This window comes from Vulpes lagopus, chromosome 5 (assembly GCF_018345385.1).
Source record: "Vulpes lagopus strain Blue_001 chromosome 5, ASM1834538v1, whole genome shotgun sequence".
Lineage (NCBI taxonomy): Eukaryota > Metazoa > Chordata > Mammalia > Carnivora > Canidae > Vulpes > Vulpes lagopus.
Window position 1 is genome coordinate 74455726 of NC_054828.1, and position 22614 is coordinate 74478339.

Sequence of the window (22614 nt, forward strand, 5' to 3'; positions counted from 1 at the left end):
TTTCTTCCAAATAATTAAGATTGGGTAAGGCAGAGTAAAATAGGACTGGTTATGTGTTTTCTACTGTTGAAGATGAGTGAGGAGTACATGGAGGTGCTCTATTTTTGTATATTTTCATTAAAATTTTCATGAGGGATCCCTGGGTGGCGCAGCGGTTTAGTGCCTGCCTCTGGCCCAGAGCGCGATCCTGGAGACCCGGGATCGAATCCCACGTCGGGCTCCCGGTGCATGGAGCCTGCTTCTCCCTCTGCCTATGTCTCTCCCTCTCTCTCTCTCTCTCTCTCTCTCTCTGTGTGACTATCATAAATAAATAAAAATTAAAAAAAAAATTTTCATGAATGGGGAGAAAAAAAGCCCTATATACTCAACCATTTAGGAAAGATTGTGCATAAAGTTTTAGCATCAAGGTTGTTCAATGTTCTTTATAATAGTGAAAACTGGAAACATACCAGATGCCCAGTAATAAAGGCTTAAATAAATTCATATATAGTATACTTAAATACTTCAATTATTGAAAGAAAATTACAAATATTTAATCAACCCCCCCTTACACACACACACACACACACACACACACACACACGTAGTAGGCACAAGTAGTATCCTTTGGGGGTAGCAGGACTGCAGATATTTATTTTATTCTCAATTTTTCTACAACGATCATGTATTGTTTTTTGTTTTTTTATTTTATTTATTTTTTTATTATTTTTTATTGTTATTGGTTTGATTTTGATTTGAAAAAATACTTTTAAGAAAAAAAAAATCAACAACAAAAAAACCAGACTGATGGTTCAATGAGAAAGATGGAAATAAGCTTTTTATTCTCTTTATGGGGCTTACTTACCAGTATTTTTCATGACTGATGTTAGGCTGCTAAGGATGGAACTGATCTTTGCCAGATCCACATTAGCCAGGTTTGGCAAAGCCAATGCTGGAGAAGAGGACAGGAGAGAAGTATTCACAGGCTTTGGAAGAGATGGGGTTGCTGTCATGGTCACAGCTACTGGGGTACATGAAGAGGCCTTTGAGATACTTTCTGTTGGCTTTGTAGGTATAGAAGTAGATACAGCTGACTTCTCCACAGGTTTTTCTTTCCTGTCCTCTACTGTTTAAAGAAAAGAAGTGATACTACATTATTGCTTTCCACACTCTGTTTCCAGGATGACAGATTTCCTAATATTTCCTGATTTGGGGGTATAAAGCACTATGCTTTCAAGAAAAATCATTCACTTCATGATATTTTAAATAAGTCATACTCTTTATGTTCCTTCTCACCTTCAATATTGAATTAATTAATTAATTAACTTATTAAAAAGATTTTATTTATTCATGAGAGATAGAGAGAGACAGAGACAGAGACACAGGCAGAGGGAGAGGGAGAAGCAAGCTCCATGCAGGAAGCCCAATGTGGGACTGGATCCAAGGACTCCAGGATCATACCCTGAGCCAAAGGCAGACAATCACTGAGCCACCCAGGCGTCCCTATTAATTTTTTTAAAAAGATTTTATCTAATTCTTTGAGAGAGACAGAGCATGAACAGGGGGGAGGAGCAGAGGGAGAAGAAGCAGCAGACTCTCTGGGGCTATATCATGACCTGAGCTGAAAGCAGTCAAACTTAACTGTGCCACCCAGGCACCCCTTAATACCTGCTTTAAATAAATTTTCCAGGGGCAACCCCGGTGGCGCAGCGGTTTAGCGCAGCCTGCAGCCCAGGGTGTGATCCTGGAGACCCGGGATTGAGTCCCACGTCAGGCTCCCTGAGTGGAACCTGCTTTTCCCTCTGCCTGTGTCTCTGCCTCTCTGTGTGTCTCTCATGAATAAATAAATTCTTTAAAAATAAATAAATAAAATTTCCAAATTCATTTTTTATCTTTTCAAAGATTTCTTTGCATTTTCTTACTGTCTGTGTATTAAATTTAGACATTTCTGGGATCATATTATTTGGTACACATTTGTATTCTTTTAGTAATGATATTTATAGTCATAAATTATCCTGTCTTTTCATTAATCTGAAAGCCTTCTAAGACATAGGAACTGTACATACTTTACTGTATTTTCCTTTGACTTCCCGAAATTGACCTAATTGTGGGATACAATTATAAGCATTAACTTGAAACTGCAATAAATTGTCTCTGCAATATATTCCTTTTAATACTGTGGCTTTGGAATCTTGAAGGTCAAGAGTGACAGAGGTAAGGAATTCCAGTATAAGTGCCCCTCTCTCCAGAACAGTGCTGTTCAACAGAAATGTAATTCAAGCCACACACATAAATTTAAATTTTCTAGTGGCCATATTAAAAAAAAATTATGTCCCAAATATTTTCTTTTTCTTTCTTTTTTTTTTTAATTTTTATTAATTTATGATAGTCACACATTGAGAGAGAGAGAGAGGTGGAGACATAGGCAGAGGGAGAAGCAGTCTCCATGCACTGGGAGCCCGATGTGGGATTCGATCCCGGGTCTCCAAGATTGCGCCCTGGGCCAAAGGCAGGTGCTAAACCGCTGCACCACCCAGGGATCCCCCAAATATTTTCACTTCAATATGTTACAAATACAAAAATAACTGAGATATTTTTACTTTTTTTGGATACTAAGTTTCTAGAATCCACTGTGTATTTTTATTTTTGAAAATATTTTATTTGAGAGAGAGAGAGAGAAAACACATGAGTGGGGGGATAGGCAGAGGGAGAGGAAGAAGCAGACTCCCTGGTGAGCAGGGAGCCTCATGTGGGGGCTCGATCTCACGACTCTCAGTAGAAGGCAGAGGCTTAACCAACTGAGCCACCCAGGTGCCCCTCCTCTATATTTTTTTAAATTAGAGCACATCTCAAGTTGGATAAGCCATATTTCAAATGTTCAATAGTCACATGTAGCTAGTGGCTACCATACTGAATAGAGCAAAATCTTGAGCAATGATTCTCAGCCCATGTGGCATACCAAATCCTGAACCAGGATAATGATACCTTGCTCTTCTAATCTTATAAGGATTGATTTTTTTTTAAACATTTTATTTATTTATTCATGAGAGAGACAGAGAGAGAGAGGCAGAGACATAGGCAGAAAGAGAAGCAGGCTCCATGCAGGGAGCCCGATGTGGGACTTGATACCAGGGACTCCAGGATCATGCCCTGGGCTGAACTCAACCTCTGAGCCACCCAGGCATCCCTGAACTATCTTTTAATACCAGCCTGTGATAGATTCATTGGTGGGAAAGCAAAATAAGGAGTAAGTTGCCTATTAATCACATAATGACATACCAATGATTTTTGACCCATCATCTTCCACATCTGAGAGTTCCATGTCTTCTACATCACGATTATCTGTGACAGGCTCAGGTGTGGCAGATTTCTCACTCTCCATGGCTGGTGATTGGGATTCCTCACCTCCCATTCCCTGAAAAGGAGACTCAGAACCAGTTGGAGAAGGAGCATCCATGCTTGGGGAAGGGACTGGTGATTCTTCAGGATCAGGAAGGGTTGACTTCAATTGATCCAGCTTTTTCTTTAAATTGTTCACTCGATTAGCGAAGGTCTTATATGCCTGAAAGAGGAAAAGAAGAGTTATTTCTCTAAGAAAAGGACCAAGATGCTACCATTCTGACTTTGACCAGGTTCTCTCTTTATTATTAACTATAATCTCTGGTAACTATAATCTCTGGTACAAAACAAAAAAATATCATATCTGTCAAGCATGGAATAGTTTCCAATCTCTGCTTTTTGTACTTTCTGAATGAAGTATTACCATCCATGAAGTTGCCCAAGTTAGAAACTTAGATCCTTAATCCTCCTTGGCTCTCTTCTACCAATCTAACTAGCCCACTATTTAATGAGAGCCTAAATGTTTTGGCCCATCTTCTAGGTACTGGAGACATGGCAAGGAGCAAGCATACAGACAAAAAACAAATCCATAAATAAGGTACAGTCTGGGGAGTCAAATAGTATGGATTTTTAAAAAGAAATAAACTTTTGATTTTAGAACAGTTTTATATATAAAAAATTACTGTGAAGATTATACAGAGTTCCTGATTATCCCTTTTATAAACTCTAACATTAATATGATACATTTGTCACAATTAGTGAACCAATTTTGAAAATTATTAACTAAAGTCCATATTCTTCATGCAGATTTCCTCCGTATTATCCAATGTTCTTTTTCTATTTCAGGATCCCATGTGGAATACCACAGTACATTTAATAGTCATGTCTTCTTAGGTCCCTCTTGTTTGTGAGCTTGTTAGATTTTCCTTGTTTTTAATAACCTTGCTGGTACTGGTCGGGTATTTTATAGACTGCTCCTCAAATTTGAGATTTGACTGATGTTTTTTCATGATTAGATTGGGGTTATAGGTTTTTGGGAGGAAGACCACAGAGGTAAAGTGCTATTGTTATCACGGCATATCAAGGTTACATATAATCAATATGACATACCATTGCTGATGTTACTCTTCACCATTTGGCTTAAATCCTATTGATCTGATTATCTTAGTGTCAATACCTTAAAACTGTGTGTCTTTTTCTTTTGGTTAAGAGTCTTGGACCATTAGATTGTGAAATCATTTTGGGTGGATGAATAAGAAACATTATTTATTTTATTATTTTAAAATTATTATTATTATTATTTTAAAGATTTTATTTATTCATGAAAGACACAGGCAGAGGGAGAAGCAGGCTCCTCACAAGGGAGCCCGATGTGGGACTCGAGCCCAGAACTGGGATCATGCCCTGAACCAAAGGCAGACACCCAACTGCTGAGCCACCCAGGCGTCCCTATTTATTTTTAAAGATTTTATCTATTCATTTGAGAAAGAGGGAGGGAGCAAGAGACAGAAAGCAAAAGTAGGTGGGAGGGGTTGAGGGAGAGGGAGCAGCAGACTCCCTGCTGAGCAGGGAGCCCAATGCAGGACTCGATCCCAGACCCTTGGGATCAGGACCTTGAGACAAAGGCAGACACTTAATCAACTGAGAAACATTATTTTAAAAAAGGAATGAACAGGGCAGCCTAGGTGGCTCAGCGGTTTAGGAAGGACTTCAGCCCGAGGCGTGATCCTGGAGACCCAGGATCGAGTCCCACGTTGGGCTCCCTGCATGGAGCCTGCTTCTTCCTCTGCCCGTGTCTCTGCCTCTCTCGAATAAATAAATAAAATCTTAAAAAAAGAAAAAAGAATGGAACAGAAAAGAATATACTAGAGTTGAGCTGTTATTTCTGGATATACTTGAGTAGCCTGAGGTAGAGCAATGCTCCCACCAAGAACAACTAGGAAAGCCAGGTATATAGACATACATACTTGCGTGTGCGTGCACGCACACACACACACACACACACACGTGCACGCGTGTGCTTCAATGTGCTAGGTAGTGCTGATGCAACCAAAATTTAAGTGGCAAATCCTACAACAGGGAGAAACCATGAGAAAAAAAAGCTAAGCTGACATTCTGCAGCTGCCTTTTCTCTCAGGGTTCCGCTGATTTAGGGAAGCCAGGTAAGAATCTGAGAATTCAGGTAAAGGACAAGGCAGAGGGCCACTACTAAATATGAAGAAAAAGGAGAACTTTTTAACAGTCTTGCTGGTCTATAGAGATAGAAATTAGAGACCTGAAAGGCCAAGATTCTGGTGAAAGAGAGAGGACAGAAATGGCTCAACATGTTACTTTATCCCTTCAAGGTATTTCTTGAATTCTGAAGAGGGAATTAAGAAGTTATGCAGAAAACTTCTGAAAAGAGTAGTTTAACACAGTCTCATGTACTAAGGAGACAAGGATTAGAGTTCAAATCATGCAGTAGAAGAGAGGTACTCTCTTCTCTCACCCCAGCCTCTCAGTCTTGGAAAACTCTTATGTTCTAGAAGCTGGGAAGAACCAGAAGACAAACTCATGCTCAGGGTACATACAATTCAGCCCAAGTCAGTTCAGTTTCAGATTGGATTAACATTATCAGCTCTCACAGTATCTGCACTCTAAAGGAAAGAGTTTTTAAATCATCCAGAGACTCTATAAACACTTTCATATACAATGTTAGCACTCGATACAAAATTAGCCAGCACATCAAGAGACAGGGTCAAATGACCTAAAAGAAAAGACATTGGAAACAGACTTGTAACAAGTGAAGCCAGTATTGGAATTAACTGACAAAAACCAAATAGTTACATTTCACATGTTCAAGAAAATAGAGAAAAATCCCTTCTTGAACAGTTCACTCCGAAATTCATTAAGACTTGGTAGCCTAGAGCAAGATAATGGAGCCAAAATGGGGTGAAGGAAATATATGCATGGCAGGAAGGCATTGCATGGGATGTTGAAGCCTAAGCAAGATACAAAGAAAGAAAACCCAGAGGTAGATGAGGAAAGGAAGTGCTAGGAGTCTGGCTACACACAGGGACTGATCAGATAAGTGATTATGTTGAAGATAAGAGGAACAAGGTTAGGCAGCCCAGGTGGCTCAGCGGTTTAGCGCCACCTACAGCCCAGGGCGTGATACTCCCACGTCAGGCTCCCTGCATGGAGCCTGCTTCTCCCTCTGCCTGTGTCTCTGCCTCCGCGCCCCCCCCCCCGATTAAATAAATAAAAAAACCTTAAAAAAAGAAAAGAAAAGAAAGAGGAACAAGGTTTTGCATTGTTAGAAAAAGCAATTACAAACAGGGAAAGGGAAAAAACCCGAATGAATCCTGTGTGTTGGACTGGGATTGGAGAGAACAGCATGAACTCATGGTTTTCAATATATACATAGATACAGAAATTAATATAGATGTAAATGTGTATGTGCATTAACATATAGATTAAAATGTATATACATATATCTATTTCTTAGCTCTGTATATTGATATGGTCTGGCACCTGTGACATCCCAACATCAATGAGTATATCTAATACTCAGATGATTTCTTTTTTTTTTTTATTTCTTTGAGAAATTAAATCATGGGTTTAACAACAGATAAGGTCTAGAAAAAGAGAGAATTAATGAATTAGAAGATTGGTTAACAGAAAATATCTAGGAGGAAGCACTAAGAGAAAAAGGATGGAAAATAGAGAAAGGAACAGAAAAAGACACCTGGAACTCAGTAATGAGATCTAATATATATATTAATAGAGTTCCAGGAGGAGAGGAGAGAGAATGAAATAGAAATAATATTTGAACAGGTAACAGTTGAGAATTTCCCCAAAATTGTGAAAAACAAAGGAATTTCTTATGACCTTTCAGAGTCGTATGTCCAAGTGCTAACTCTATATAACCTCAGAATATGACCAGTTTTTACAGAGGTAATCAAGTTAAAAGGAGGTCATTAGGATGGACCCTGAGCCAAAATGACCAATATCCTTAGAGAAAGAGGAAATCTGGGTACAGAAACACACTAAGAAAAGATAATGTGAATAGATACTGGGAGAAAATGGCCATCCACAAGTCAAGCTGTGAAGCCAGGAATAGAACCTTCCCTCATAGTCCTCAGAAAGAATCAACCATGCTGTGGTGCCTGGGTGGCTCAGTCAGTTGGGCATCTGACTTCAGCTCAGGATCTAGGGGTTCTGAGACTGAGTCTACTTATACCCCTCCTTCTTCCTCTGTATCCTGCCCCTCACTCATGCTTCCTCTTTCTCTCTCTCAAATAAATAAAATCTTTAAAAAAAGGAGGAGGAGGAGGAGGGGGGAGGGGGAGGGGGAAGAGGAGGGGGGAGGGGAAGAGGAGGGGGGAGGAGAATCAACCATGCTAATACCTGGATCTTGGACTTCTAGCTCCTAGAATTATGAGACAGACAACAAACTAATGTTTAAGCTACCCAGTCTGAGACACTTTGTTACAACAGCCCTAGTAAACAAATACATCATTGATTCAAAAAGTTCTGCAAACTCCAAACCAGATGAATACAAAGAAGATCATGTTAGACATATCACTGCATAACTACTGAAAACCAAAGACAAGGAAGCACACTTGGCTCAGTAGAAGAAAGAATATTTGAACCTGAAGATTGATAAGTACAAATTAGCCAAAAATTAGTCTGGATGTCTCCCTCTACCTGTGTCTCTGCCTCTCTCTCTCTCTGTGTGTGTCTCTCATGAATAATTAAATAAATCTTTAAAAAAAAGTGGGGGGAACAAAAAAAGGGACGCCTAGGTGGCTTAGCAGTTGGGTAGCCTGCCTTCAGCCCAGGTCGTGATCCCGGGATCTAGGTTTAAGTCCCACATTGGGCTACTTGCAGGAAGCCTGCTTCTTCCTCTACCTGGGTCTCTGCCTCTCTGTGCCTCATGAATAAACAAACAAACAAACAAACAAATAAATATTTATTTATTTATTTTAAAGATTTTAATTTATTCATGAGAGACACAGAGAAAGAGAGAGGCAGAGACCCAGGAAGAGGGAGAAGCAGGCTCCAAGCAGGGAGCCTGATGTGGGACTCGATCCTGGGTCTCCAGGATCACACCCTGGGCTGAAGGCGGTGCTAAACCAGAGCCGCCTGGGCTGTCCTAAATAAATCTTAAAAAAAAATTAGTCTGGAGGGAAAAAAAGAATGAATAAAATAGCAGAAATCTAATACCACATGAGGTATGTAATTAAATCCTAGAAAGAGAAGAGAGAACAGAGAAGAGAAGAAATATTTTAAAATATAATAGTCCACAATTATATGAAAGGTACCAAACTTTAAGATCCAAAATGCTCAGTGAACCCCGAAGTAGGGTAACTACAAAGAATACATCCAGGCACAGTTGAATTCCCATTACAAGGGAAGCCAGACAGATTAACATTTTTAGGTAATAAAAGAAAAAATGACCAATTTAGGATTCTAATCGAAAGAAAAATATTTCTCAGAAATAAATATTAAAAACATTGTCAGATAAACAAAATGTAAGAAATTCATCAGAAGTCTTACTCTATAACAAAAAATGCTAGAGGGAAATGATCCCAGATGGAAAATGGGTCTGTAAAATGGAATGAAGAACACCAAAAATGGGGCGGCCCAGGTGGCTCAGGAGTTTAGCGCCACTTCAGCCCAGGGCCTGATGCTGGAGACCCAGGACTGAGTCCCATATCGGGCTTTCTGCATGGAGCCTGCTTCTCCCTCTGTCTATGTGTCTGCTTCTCTCCCTGTCTCTCATGAATAAATAAATAATTTTTTTAATAAATAAAATCTTAAAAAAAGTGTACTGTTTAAAAAATTATAAACTATAAAATATATGTAAATAAAGCACAAAGACTTGGGGGGAAGGAAATGCTATTATTTTAAGGGTCTTCAACTGCATATGAAATAACAGAATATTAATTTAAGATATAATAATAAGTTAATATTAAATTAAGATAATCTCACTTAAGGAAATGTTCGGGATGTATATTATAGTCCCTAGGGCAACTACTGAGAGTGAGAGGTGAACAGGGAGGAAAGGAGAGCAGGAAGGAGAGAGAGAAAATAAGGGAAAGAGAGAAAGCAAAAGAAAGATAAAATCAAACCTAAACACTTGATTAATCAAAGAAGGAGGAGAAAAGGTTTCAAAAGGAAGCAAAGGACAATAGGATAAATAGAAAACTAGTCTCAAGATGATAGAATTAAATTCAAGCATATCAATAAATGCCATAAACACTCCAATGAAAAGGTAAAGATGGTAAGATGTAATTACATTATAAAAATTAAAACACAACAATAAAAAAAACAGGATTAAAAAACAAAACAAAAAGAGGATCCAACTGCATGCTGTTTTTAAAAGACAGATATGTAAAAAAATTTCTTTTAGGTAGGCTCCATGCCCAACATGGGGCTTGAATTCATAGCCCTGAGATCAAGAGTCAAAGTCTCCAGCCAGCTCCCCCCCCCCCACTCTTAACTATAGAGAACAAACAGCAGAGGTGAGGTGGTAGTGGTGGTGGAGGGGAATGAGTGAGATAGGCGAAAGAAATTAAAGAGTACACTTCTCATGATGAGCACTGAGTAATACAGAAATGTTGAATCACTATATTGTTCACCTGAAATGAATAAAAAACTGTATATTAACTATACTAGAATTAAAATTTACAATTAAAAAAAATTATGGGATGCAGCTTAGAGGGAAATTTATTGTATTAAATAATGCATACATTTTTTAAAAGCTGAAATCAATTATCTAAATAGCCATCTTAAGAAATTAGAGTACAGGAAATAGAAGACTCTCTCAATGTACTGAACAAAAAAGGGTTAAATCAAAAAAAAAAGGGTTAAATCTTGTTTTATGAAAACTTCTGCGGTATATATGTACATGCATGTGTGTACAGTTCTCAGTTTCCATGTAAAATCTTCCCTTATTCTGGATTGTGATAAAAAATCTTTTCGAAAATACTGCATAGAGGTTTCAGCTTTTCAACATAAATCAATCTGGATTACTTCAATAACCTCCTAACTTGTCTCCCTGCTTCTAATACTCTCCTATTCTCCATTCTGTTCTCCTGATTTTAGAATCAGGAGAATGCAAACTTGATCACATCATTAGCAAAGTTAAAATCCTACAACTGCTTCTCACTGCTTTCAGGGTAAAATTCTAAGACCTTATTTTTTTTAAGATTTTATTTATTTAAAAAAAAAAATAAAAAAAAATAAAAAAAAAAAAAAAAGATTTTATTTATTTATTCATGAGAGACACACACACACAGAGAGGCAGAAACATAGGCAGAGGGAGAAGCAGCCTGATGCGGGACTCGATCACAGGTCTCCAGAATCATGCCCTGGGCTGAAGGCAGCACTAAATCACTGAATCACCTGGGCTGCCCGAAATTCCAAGACCTTAGAATGAATACACACCATTCAGAACGATGTTCCTAAGCAATGCTCTAGTTTTATTTATTACTTCTGCATACATGCCCAGCTATAAAAAATTACTCTCAGGTCCACCAATTTTGCCATACTCTTATGTTTGCATGTTTTCAACTCTACTCTTCAGAGAATATGGCCTTTCATTTTTTTTTAATTAAAAATTTTTATTTATTTATTCATGACAGAGAGAGAGAGAGAGAGAGGCAGGTAAAGACACAGGCAGAGGGAGAAGCAGGCTCCATGCAGGAAGCCTGACGTGGGACTTGATCCCGGGACTCCAGGATCATGCCCTGGGTCGAAGGCAGGTGCCAAACCACTGAGCAACCCAGGGATCGCCGAGAATATGGCCTTTCATTTAGCTAATTACTGTAATTTCAGTATTTAGTTCCTCTGAGAAATTTTTCCCCATATCCTCCATCTTGACTCCCAAATTAAAGCACCTATTCAATCTATTCACATAGCATCTTACAGGTACCTCTATTATAGCATTTATCATACAGAATTGCAATTATGTGTAGTTAACAAATCCTTGCTGGATAAACCTATCCCAGCCATTTGTTGAAGATCCTCTAAAGTAGCCTAAATGATTTCCTAATTAAGAGATCACAGGTCAGTATTCAAAAATTATTAAATGGTCTTCTGGGTCAAAATGGTGAACTGACCACTCCCATTCACTGTCTCTCCCCCCGCCGGGACTCTTATAAAACGAATAGTTAAAAACAAAAACATGGGGATCCCTGGGTGGTTCAGCGGTTTGGTGCCTGCCTTTGGCCCAGGGCACGATCCTGGAGTCCAGGGATCGAGTCCCACGTCGGGCTCCTGGCATGAAGCCTGCTTCTCCCTCTGCCTGTGTCTCTCTCTGCCTCTCTTTCTCTCTCTCTATGTCTATCATGAATAAATAAATAAAATCTTTAAAAAAATTTAAAATAAAATAAAAACAAAAACAAAGGGATAAACGGGATCCCTGGGTGGCTCAGCGGTTTAGCGCTTGCCTTTGGCCCAGGGCACGATCTTGGAGTCCCGGGATCAAGTCCCACGTCGGGCTCCCAGTATGGAGCCTGCTTCTCCCTCCTCCTGTGTCTCTGCCCCTCTCTCTCTATCATAAATAAATAAATAAATAAATAAATAAATAAATAAATAAATAAATCTTTTTAAAAACAACAACAACAAAGGAATAAACAAATAACCAGAAGCATACCCAGGAAAAATGTTTCTATGAATTTTTAGAAGACAAAAGGAGGTTGGAAGAGTGAAAAAGAAGGGATGAAGCAGGGGAAAGGAAAATGAGGTTAGGAATGTACAGAGGGGGAGCTACACCTAAGAAAGCAGCTGATCTGACTTGCAGAATCCCTGAGCAGCTCTCATCTAAGGCATGATGAATATAGAAGGGTGGAATGAGTGGTGGGTTTGAAATCAGGAAAATTAATTAAAAGCGTCTCTACCAAACAATACTACTTCCCTTGCAATCTCCACACTTGGCAGCCAAGGCACTATGCCTTGGGCAAAAACTGTGACTTTTCTAAAGAGTTAAAATAGTCTGGTAAGAAGACTCCAGCCTTCTTTTAGGGCTCCCTCCTGCCCCAAATAATGCTAGTTCCTCACCTACACAGACTTTACTAGTCAAACCCAAAAGTAAATAATACCTACCTATGTACAGACAGCTTCTCAATTTTTTCATACCTCATTCTTAAATATGAGTGGACACAGATATTATGTAATTCTTAAAAAGACTTTATTTATTTGACAGCGAGTCAGGGAGCACAAGTAGGGGGAATGGCAGAGGGAGAGGAAGAAGCAGGTTTCCACTGAGAAGGGAGCCTGATATGGAGCTTGATTCCAGGACCCTGGGATCGTGACCTGAGCCTAAGGCAGACTCCTAACCAACTAAGCCACCCAGGGGCCCCCATTATCTGATTTTTGATGAAAGCCAGAATTATAAAAGCCAAAGATGGAGATAATGGGGGTGAGGGTGGGGGAGGAGGAAACACTTAAGATCTTCCAGAAAGCAGTACAAAAAGATCAAAGTTGAGAAAACATGAGAACATAAAAGAGAAAGAAATTATTCCACAACTGAAGAACCTTTAGACAGAAAGCCCTCCAAGTAATCCATAATAAATGAAAAACAAAACCTCATATATAGGTACATCATCGTAAAAATTTCAGGACACTATAATGGGGTCCCTAAAAGCTCCCAGGCAGAAAAAAAAAGTCACCTATAAATGATCTTGCAAAGATTTCACATCAATAATATTAAAGACAGGGCAGCCTGGGTGGCTCAGCGGTTTAGTGCCACCTTCAGCCCAGGGTGTGATCCTGGAGACCCAGGATCTAGTCCCATGTCAGGCTACCTGCATGGAGCCTGCTTCTCTCTCTCTGCCTGCCTCTCTCTCTCTGTCTCTCATGAATAAATAATAAAATCTTAAAAAAAAAAAAAGAAACTCAAAAAAATAATAATATTAAAGACAATGAAGTAATGCCTTTTAAGCTGAGGGAAAGTGATTTTCAACCAACTAAACTACAAAAGCAAATGTGAAAACAGAATAAAAAGATTTTGAGATCCAAGGACCCGGAAAATTTATCTCTCCCATAAGCCCTCTCTATGGGGAAATTAACTGAGGATGTGCTCCATCAAAACAAGAAAGAAAACCAATTAAAGAAGACCTAGACTCTAAAAGAGAGAGCTCAACTCAATACCAGTAAACAGCAGTCCTAGAGTGAGATCTAGACACAAAAGGCTATGAAAAGGCAAAAAAAATTCTAGGAAAAAATAAAAAATTGTCTAATAAAACCACAGCTATCATAGACTGTATGGTGTTCAATGTTTACACAGTTGTACCATAAGCTTTGTTTATAAATTTTCAGCCTTTATTATTTTTTAAAAGATTTATTTAGTCAGAGAGACACACAGAGAGAAGCAGAGTCATAGGCAGAGGGAGAAGCATGCTCCCCGTGAGGAGCCTGATGTGGGACTCGATCCCAAGCCCCAGGGATCACGCCCTGAGCCAAAGGCAGATGCTCAACTGCTGAACCACCCAGGCACCCCAAATTTTCAGCCTTTAAAGCAGGAAGTAACATTTAATTATGATTATAGAGTAAAATATAAATATTGTCAACTTTGATGATGTAAAAGTACAGTTTACTGAAGTTGGGAAATTGAAGGGATAGATGAAAACTAATAGTAAAGGAGAAAGATGTAAATAACCTCATTTCATAAAGTGAAGAGTCTAGAGTTAGTGGTCAAAAAATATCAAATATAGTAATCAACAGATTTAAAATAGTTACATAAGGCTATTGGGAGGAGAAGGAAGGCAGTGGAGTAGAAATTAAGTCCTCATTTGTCATACCAAGAAGTCAGTAGATATTTCTTAAATAGGATAAATCAAGAAAGAAATATAAGGCATATTATTCAGAAATATGAAGGCTAGGGCATCTGGGTGGTTCACTCAGTTAAGGCATCTGTCTTCAGCTCAGGTCTTGATCCCAGAATCCTGGGATTGAGCCCCACACTGGAATCCTCGCTCAGCAGGGAGTTTGCTTCTCCCTCTCCTCCTCCTGGTGTGCATACCCTCTCTCAAATAAATAAATAAAATCCTTTTTATTTTCCTTAAGATTTTATTTATTTATTCATGAAAGAGACAGAGAGAGGCAAAGACATGCAGAGGGAGAAGCAGGCTCCTCACAGGGAGCCTGATGTGGGACTTGATCCCCGAAGTGGGATCACGCCCTGAGCCAAAGGCAGACGCTCAACTGCTGAGCCACCCAGGCATCCCAAATAAGTAAAATCTTAAAAACCAAACCAAACCAAACCAAACACGGAGGCAAATGCCCCCCCCCCCCCCAAAAGGAGTTAAAATGGATTGCTTCTAGGAAGTGGGGCTGGTGGGATCTACTCTACCATCTGCTTTTATGACCATACACAGTGATTAAAACTATTATAAAAAAATTCAGAGTGCCTGGGCAGCTCAATTGGTTAAGTGTCCTGCTTAAGATTCTCTCTCTCCCTCTCTCTACCCCTCTCCCACCCACTCCTTCTCTAGAAAAATAAATAAAACTATAAAAAATTTCGTTATAAAACAGTTTCTTTCTGAGGCTACTAGTAACAATGTTTCCATTAAGTTTTCTGGTAAGACAGTAAAGTATGTATACTTCTGCCCAATTCCCATATCCTGTAACAATAACCAGGCACCCTCACTTTGAAATGCTATGACATAAGGCTTTAGTATAGATTAATGGTCATGGTACCCATGAGCTTTAGTGTCAAAAAGAGCCAGGTCTTAATTCAGACTCTTCCACTTGCTGGCTCTATTACCTTGTACAAGGCTACTTACCTTTAAAAGTAATTTTTTCATCCATGTCCTCACTGAGTTAGATAAATCATATAAACAGTCACTGATTTATAGTAAGTAATTGATATAAGATAGGTTCAATTATCACTTACATTGGCCACCACTTTTACTTCTTTGTACTGTGCTTCATAGAAAATTCCAGCATTTTCCAATGCTTCTGTTAGTGAAGGCCCATTTTTCACCTGCTTATCTAATCCATTCACAAATTCCTCAAGCTTGGAACTTGCCTCTTCAAATTCTTTGGAGAACTTCTTTCCACCTGTCTTATCTAAAATAAGAGGAAATATTCATTTTAGGATAAAACAAAATGTAAAAAAATTTAATGTTTTAAAGAAAACCCCTTTTACATAATCTGTGAACCTGTTCTTGCTACCTTAGTCTCAGTTTCACCTTAAAGGAGATTCTCCAAGTTATAAAACCCACAAAACAGATTATTAAAACAATTCATGTGAATCTGCTAGGGTACAGCCAATAGTATATCATGAAGTTTATCATTAAGGTAAAGAAAACCAAGTTCAACTAAAAGAAAGTCTATTAACTGGTTTTCTTCACAAATTGGATATTGAACTGCTAATTAGGAGTAACAGGATGAGGTTCTATTCTGTTCCCTTAGATTCACGGTTGAATGTGAGAAAATGGGAGGTTCAGAAAGGTAAAGATAAAGTGACCTCTGTGTGTATCATACTCAAAATTCTTCTTTCCTCTCTGAAGAAGATCCCTGATAAGTATACAAACCATGAACTGTTTTTTCAACAATAGTGACATTACAAACTGTTACTTAACTCTCCCAAATATACATCTTTCCCAGTGACTACTGGATTTTAAGATGTGGGTACAAATTTTGGCTTTTTTATCAGCTGTAACTTGTGTAAACTACTTATCTTTTTATGAAGCCTCAGATTTCTTATGTACAAAATGGAGGTCTTTAACATGCTTTTGGGTTGTTGTGAGGATTAAATTAGGTAAAAACTGTTAAAGTACAGTGCAAGAGCAAAACAGGCACCCAAATGAATAGTGGGCAGCCATTTACTCATGATTTCAAAAATATTTATCGAATGCCTATTAATGTATGTAGCAGGCATTGTTCTAGGCGCTAGGATACAGCAAGGAACAAATCAAGGTAATTTCTACCTTCATGAGATTTACATTCTAATAATTTATTAATACAATTATCATTTTTAATTTACAATTAAGGATGAGAGCAACGAGCCAAATTTTATAAGGCATTACAGTGATCTTATTAAAGAACATACCCAAACCACATTATCACACATGTGAAACACATCTGTCTATATGTAACCCAATACATTAAGAAAGCACTAGAAACAAGGAAAAGGACGAATTTGTTTTGATTATTTTTTAAATTTTTTAAAAAATATTTTCTTCTGCTTTATCGAGATACAATCAACGTATAACATTGTGTTAAGTTTAAGGTGTGCAATGTGAAAGACAAGAATTTACTTATGAAATTTATACGCATGAAATTACGACCTGAAAAACGAGAAGTGCCACAACTGCTCCTAAAACCTAAGGTTCTCTTTATGGGAGAAGCCAGTCTGATGACTTAAAATGACAGGTCTGGGAAGAAAATCGGAGTTATTCTACTTAAAAAGAAGTATTACCTTTTAAACATTTGAGAGTTTCTGTGCTGCACACATCCACCCTCATGGTTGACAGCTGTTTCTCCTTCAATTCTATCTGATCTTCTGAGCGCTTGTACAGCAACAGTTCTTCAATGAGGGCCTGGGACTGAACATAGACCAGAGTCTTACTTTATTTTTGAAGTTATTCACTTATTCCATCATCCTCCGTTAACATAAAACATGTCTAAAACCTAGTAAAACCAAGGGGAAAGAAACTCTTTGCATTTCCTCATAACTGGGGATAGCAATATCAATATCCATGTCAAAACCATTGTTTTTAGTTACATACTTTAAAATATCCTTTCCTTATTACTCAAAGCTAAATGAGCATATAAGGTTAAGACTAAGACAAAGATCTACTTATTCTTTAAATTTTAGTTAGATAAATATAGTCTAATTATGTTAACTCTAAGCAAGTTCTAATTTAGTAGGACTTCACAGAAGGATGAACATCTCGTCGGGGGGGGGGGCCGATTTCAATATAGAACTTGGCGGGTAATAGATAATCTGGAAGAAGGTTAATTCTTCCCTTAGGGGAACATATAAAACTCCAAGTAATCTGTCTCAATCTGGATTCCTTCAGAATAGTTTAAACTTGTTTAAAATATAACTGATGAAGGGGTGCCTGGGTGGCTCAATTGGTTAAACATCTGCCTTTGGCTCAGGTCATGTTCTATTCAGGTCATGTTCTGTTTGGCTCCCTGCTCAGCAGGGAGTCTGCTTCCCCCATTTGACTCTCTCCCCGGCTTGTGCTCTCACTCTCTCTCCAATAAATAAATAAAACTAAACAAAAAAAGAAGTACTTAAAACCCATATAATTGATGTACAACTGAATAAAAATTAATCTTTTTAATAAAGATTTTATTTATGAGAGAGAGAGAGAGAGAGAGGCAGAGACACAGGCACAGGGAGAAGCAGGCTCCACGCACAAAGCCCGATGTGGGACTTGATCCTGGGACTGTGGGATCACACCTTGAGCCGAAGGCAGAAGCCCAACCACTGAGCCACCCAGGTGTTCTGAATAAAAATTAATCTTACTGGACTATACAGGGAACTGTAACAAAAGGGATGGGTGAATAAAGCTGTGGCATGTTAAATGTATTCTATAACTTACTCGAAATTCTGCAACTATCTTAGACTTGAGAGCAGCTTTTGGATTCGTGGATGCTGTTGAATTAAACAAAAAGTCATTAAGAATAAAGATACAAAAAACTGGCTAATATTCAGGTAATTTTTCAGCTCTATAGTTAACGTGAACACTTTGAACATATGTCAAATATGTACATTTAAATAATAATATAATTCCTAGAATAAATACTCCTATAATATGAAATTTAAACATTCCCAAGGGTGGCCAATATAAAAATATACTATTTAGATAGGTCTAACCTACTTACCTCCAAAAAACCCTTTAAGTCATCAAGTCCTAGAGTTACTGATTTGGAGATACTGAGATACATGAAGTACCCTTTTTTCCTAGTCTGACTGAGTTTAAGAGGATCTCAGTACCTCAAATTAAGAGTGTTCAGGAGCAGGGCATCCAATTAATCCTGAGCACTGGCTGAAGAAAATTACTTATAAACATCAAGTCTATTCCTATGATTTAGCTTTGGATTTCTTTTTTCTGCTGACTCAATTCACAGCAAAAATAGGCAGGGAAAGTTCTAAGTACATTACCACTGTGGTTCAACTTTGGCTGAAATGACGACTCTTGCTGTTCCTAAGCATGCAACTTACGACCAAAAGGATGTCAGAGGACTCCCTGAATCATGATGAATATCATATGAATATCAAGTGTCTTGTTTTATCTCCCAATTCTCACTGTCTTCTACCTTGTTCCCTCCACACCTTCAAGTCTTTCTCAATATTCCTCAGTTTGGCCCACAGCAGCCTATCACATGCAGTATTCCACTCCCTTGATCTCATGCTGGGTAAACATGATAAACATAAAAGGAGCTCCTGTTAGAGAATGAGCTTCTGGCCAGGATTTGAGGCCCATGTCTAATCTGGTAGAGAGGGTATCCCCAAATCTGAAGGATTTCATGGCTCCCACAGAAATGCTTCTTAATGCCTAGTCTCCTCTTCAGCTCTGTTGTTTAATGTCAGCTGCCTCTAACTTCATATATATTTTTCAACCTAGGAGTTAGCCTGGGCACTATCAAGCATTTGTTTTCTTCTTTCAGTCCCCCAACTACTCTTGAATCTTCACTCATTTAAACCCTTTTTCTGCATTTTCTTTGTTTAAAAGTAGGTTTTTTTTTTGTTTTGTTTTTTTGTTTTTTGTTTTGTTTTTTTAAAGAAGTAACTCCATGATGGCTTGTTTAGTATAAGTCACTGGGTCACTCTCCCAGGCCTGGAAAACACAGGCTTCCCCATGGTTTATGCCAGGTACGATGTCAAATGGTCTACATTTTCTTCTGCTCCAAAAAGAGGAGGTAATTTTATATTAGTTGAGATTTTGTTCCTTACTTTGTGATTTCTTCCACTGCTTATTCGGTTGTTTGTTCAGATTTTCTTTCAGCTGCTTCTGAGTTTTGAAAGTGGTACCTGGAAAACATTTCAGTTTTTGCAATCTGGCATTATGGGAAGCTGTTTTGTCTGTCCACTTCAGTGTCAAAGTTGTAGCATTGAAAAAAGGCAATCCGAGACTGTGTGTTGTTTCTTTCTTTCCTTTTCTTTCATTTTTTTTAAAAATAAAAAACTCCCACCAGATCTAAGAAGCTGTCAAATAAACGTGATTTCTATAATCAATAAAACTACTGATTTTGAGAAGAACAGGGCGGGAAGCTTAAAAATACTAGTTAACACATTCAAAATAGAATTTAACAGCTTCTTAGAAGATGCTATTTTTAAAAGCAAATTTCTAGTCAAATAAGAGTCATGATATCACCAACTTATATTTAATGGCTCAACTACATGCATCTAATACATAGGAAATAAATAACTTTTTAAAAACAAGTACACAACTTACTGGAAATCTAAACCAAGAGATAAAGAATGTCAATATATGCTTAATATTAAATAACTTAGTGGAAACAGAAACCCCATTAAAAAATTCTCCAACAGTAATAGGACAGGGCAGTAATTATTAAACACACACAAAAATGAGTAGTTTAAAACACTCAAAGTAAAACAAATGCAGAAAAATAATCAGATAGCCACCGTTCTTTAATATGCTTGACTTTCTCTAGTTAATATGAACAAAATCCAATCCTCCGCAAACTAATTCTAATTAAATTTTAATTCAAACAGATTTCATAAGTACTTAATTTTAAATAAATAGGACCCAATCCAGAATTATATTTTTCATTATTAAGCAACAGGACCAGACCTATAAAAATATATATAAAGACTCAAGACTCAATTTTTTCTTTTAGAAGAGAAAATACACTTACTCAAAGCTTCTCTCAATGCCATAATCATTTCTTCTGGGTACACATTTCTATCTTCCCAGATTTTGAAGATTCGTTCTATAGATTTAGAGACAGATGGATCCCTGAGGAGAAAAAGTGACAAAGACAATATAAAAATGTTAATTTGTGTCTCAAACTAGAATTCAGAAAATAAAGTGGTCAACAAAATTATTTTCCAAATGTCTTCTGATGTTTAAGACTTTTTTCCTAGTGCCTAGCAGGACTAAAATCTTAAACACTCTTTTAAAAAACTTTTTAATTTAAAAGTTTTTAAATTGAAGTATAGTTGACACACTTTATTATTATTTTTAATTGAAGTATAGTTAACACTTTAGAATCTTAAATATTCTGGGGTGCCGGGTGGCACAGTCAGATCAGCATCACCCTCTTGGTTTTCGCTCTGGCCATAATCTCGGGGTTGTGAAATCAAGCACTGAGTTGGGATTAGCATGGAGTCAACCTGGGATTTTCTCCCTCTGCTCCTCCCACGCTTGTGTGCATGCTCTCTCTCAAATAATACAAATAAAATCTTAAACATTCTTATTTAATCCTCTTTATCAATGACATACATGAGGCTATGACAGCACACCAAGCTTTCTGATGTATATGAAGTTATGAGGGTTAGTCAATGAGCTCATTGATACAACTGGGATCCCAAAAGGGAAGGTGAATTTAGTAAAATGAAAAAAACTTTTAAATATTTTACTCATTTATTTGAAAGAGAGAGAATGCTCAAGAGAGAGCACAAGCAGAGGGGAGGAACAGAGGGAGACAGAGAAGCAGATTCCCTGCTGAGCTGGGAGCATGATGCCGGGACTGATCCTAGGATTTTAATTTTTCAAAACTGGAGTACAATTGACATATTCTATTAATATTTTTAATTGAACATTAAAACTTTCTTAAATGCTTCAAAACTGTCAATTTACAGTTTTTTTTTTTTTAAAGATTTTATTTATTCATGAGAGACACAGAGAGAGAGAGAGAGACAGAGGCACAGGCAGAGGGAGAAGAAGGCTCCATGCGGGGAGCCCAGTGTGGAACTCGATCCCAGACCCTGGGATCACACCACTGTGAGCCTGAGCCAAAGGCAGATGCTCAACTGCTGAGCTGAGCCAGTTGGATGGGAGCTAACCCGTCCCACTGCTGGTTTGTTTGAATCAGGATCCAAAGAAGGTCAACACATTGCATTTGGTAATGTCTCTTCAATCTCTTTTAATCTAGAGCAATTAGATTAAACTGTTCTCAGTATTTTTCCCATGACATTCATTGATGTTACAGTCCAGCACAACATTCCACATTCTCCAGCTTTACTTATTTGCTTCTCTTGAGTCATTGAGCTTATTCCACTAATGCCTGAATTTTCCTCTGAAAATCAGCTGGATTTTCAAATTTGGGGGAGCAAATATTAATGATACTATATCGTTCATACTGCATCCCATTAGGATATACACGATCTCTTGATATCCCACCTTTAGTAACAATAAGCCTGATCAATGGAATAAGGCAGTACTTTCTCTTACAAACTGTGCCTATCTACTCACTAGCATGTTAGTGTTTATCTGAGGATTAAACAAGTTTTATACATAAAATATTATGTTGCCAACATCGCAAGTATCTTTTCTCCACTTTGCACTTTAATTTTTAAGTTACATTTTAAATCATATAATTTTAAAATGTATCCTTGTTAAAATAAAAAGTGCTCTCTAGTGCCACGTTTTAAGTATAGGAAGCCTACCAGAAACTTTAAAAAGTATAACTTATTTTCTTTTACTTTTCTTTTAATGATTAACATTAAAAAAAAATTAAGTTGTGTAATTCATTTACAATCTACTGGGTACAGGGACAAGTGGATGGCTCAGTGGTTGAGCGACTGCCTTTGGCTCAGGTAGAGATCCCAAAGTCATGAGATCGAGTCCTGCATCAGGCTCCCTATAGGGAGCCTGCCTCTTCCTCTGCCTGTGTCTCTGCCTCTCTCCATGAGTCTCATGAAGAAAGAAAGAAAAATGTTTCTTTTAATAAAATAATGAAATCTAGTTGATACAGAATGTAAAAGCCAAACTCTAATCTATAAACAGATTTCCTATTAATAGTTCCAATATCATAACTTCTCTTTCCCTCATTGGTTTACTGCTTCCTCTAGCATATATTCAATATTAATCTTTTTCTAGGCTGTGAATTCTGTTCTATTAATCCATTTTTAAATTATACAGTTGATCTTGAACAATGTAGGGGGGGTGGCTAGGGGCACTGACTCCAATCCCCCATAACTGAAAATCCACACATAACTTTTTTTTTTTTTTTTTAATTTATGATAGAGAGAGAGAGAGAGAGGCAGAGACACAGGCAGAGGGAGAAGCAGGCTCCATGCACCGGGAGCCCAATGTGGGATTCGATCCCGGGTCTCCAGGATCGCGCCCTGGGCCAAAGGCAGGCAACAAACCGCTGCGC

General features: G+C 37.9%; 1 protein-coding gene across 6 annotated transcripts in view; it reads right to left on the reverse strand.

The window, feature by feature from the left end:
- The window catches only part of RPRD2 (regulation of nuclear pre-mRNA domain containing 2), a 92432-nt gene that overhangs the window by 13268 nt on the left and 56550 nt on the right, over positions 1-22614 (reverse strand). For 3 of the 6 annotated variants that reach the window (XM_041755109.1, XM_041755113.1, XM_041755111.1), the window contains exons 3-9: positions 20149-20249; positions 19223-19300; positions 17868-17920; positions 16733-16859; positions 15203-15378; positions 3259-3541; positions 845-1105 (exon numbers count right to left, since the gene is read on the reverse strand). In XM_041755109.1, the coding sequence (XP_041611043.1) occupies positions 845-1105; positions 3259-3541; positions 15203-15378; positions 16733-16859; positions 17868-17920; positions 19223-19300; positions 20149-20249 (1079 nt within the window). The remainder of the gene's footprint in view (positions 1-844; positions 1106-3258; positions 3542-15202; positions 15379-16732; positions 16860-17867; positions 17921-19222; positions 19301-20148; positions 20250-22614) is intronic. The other 3 variants (XM_041755110.1, XM_041755114.1, XM_041755112.1) reach the window with 1 other exon arrangement.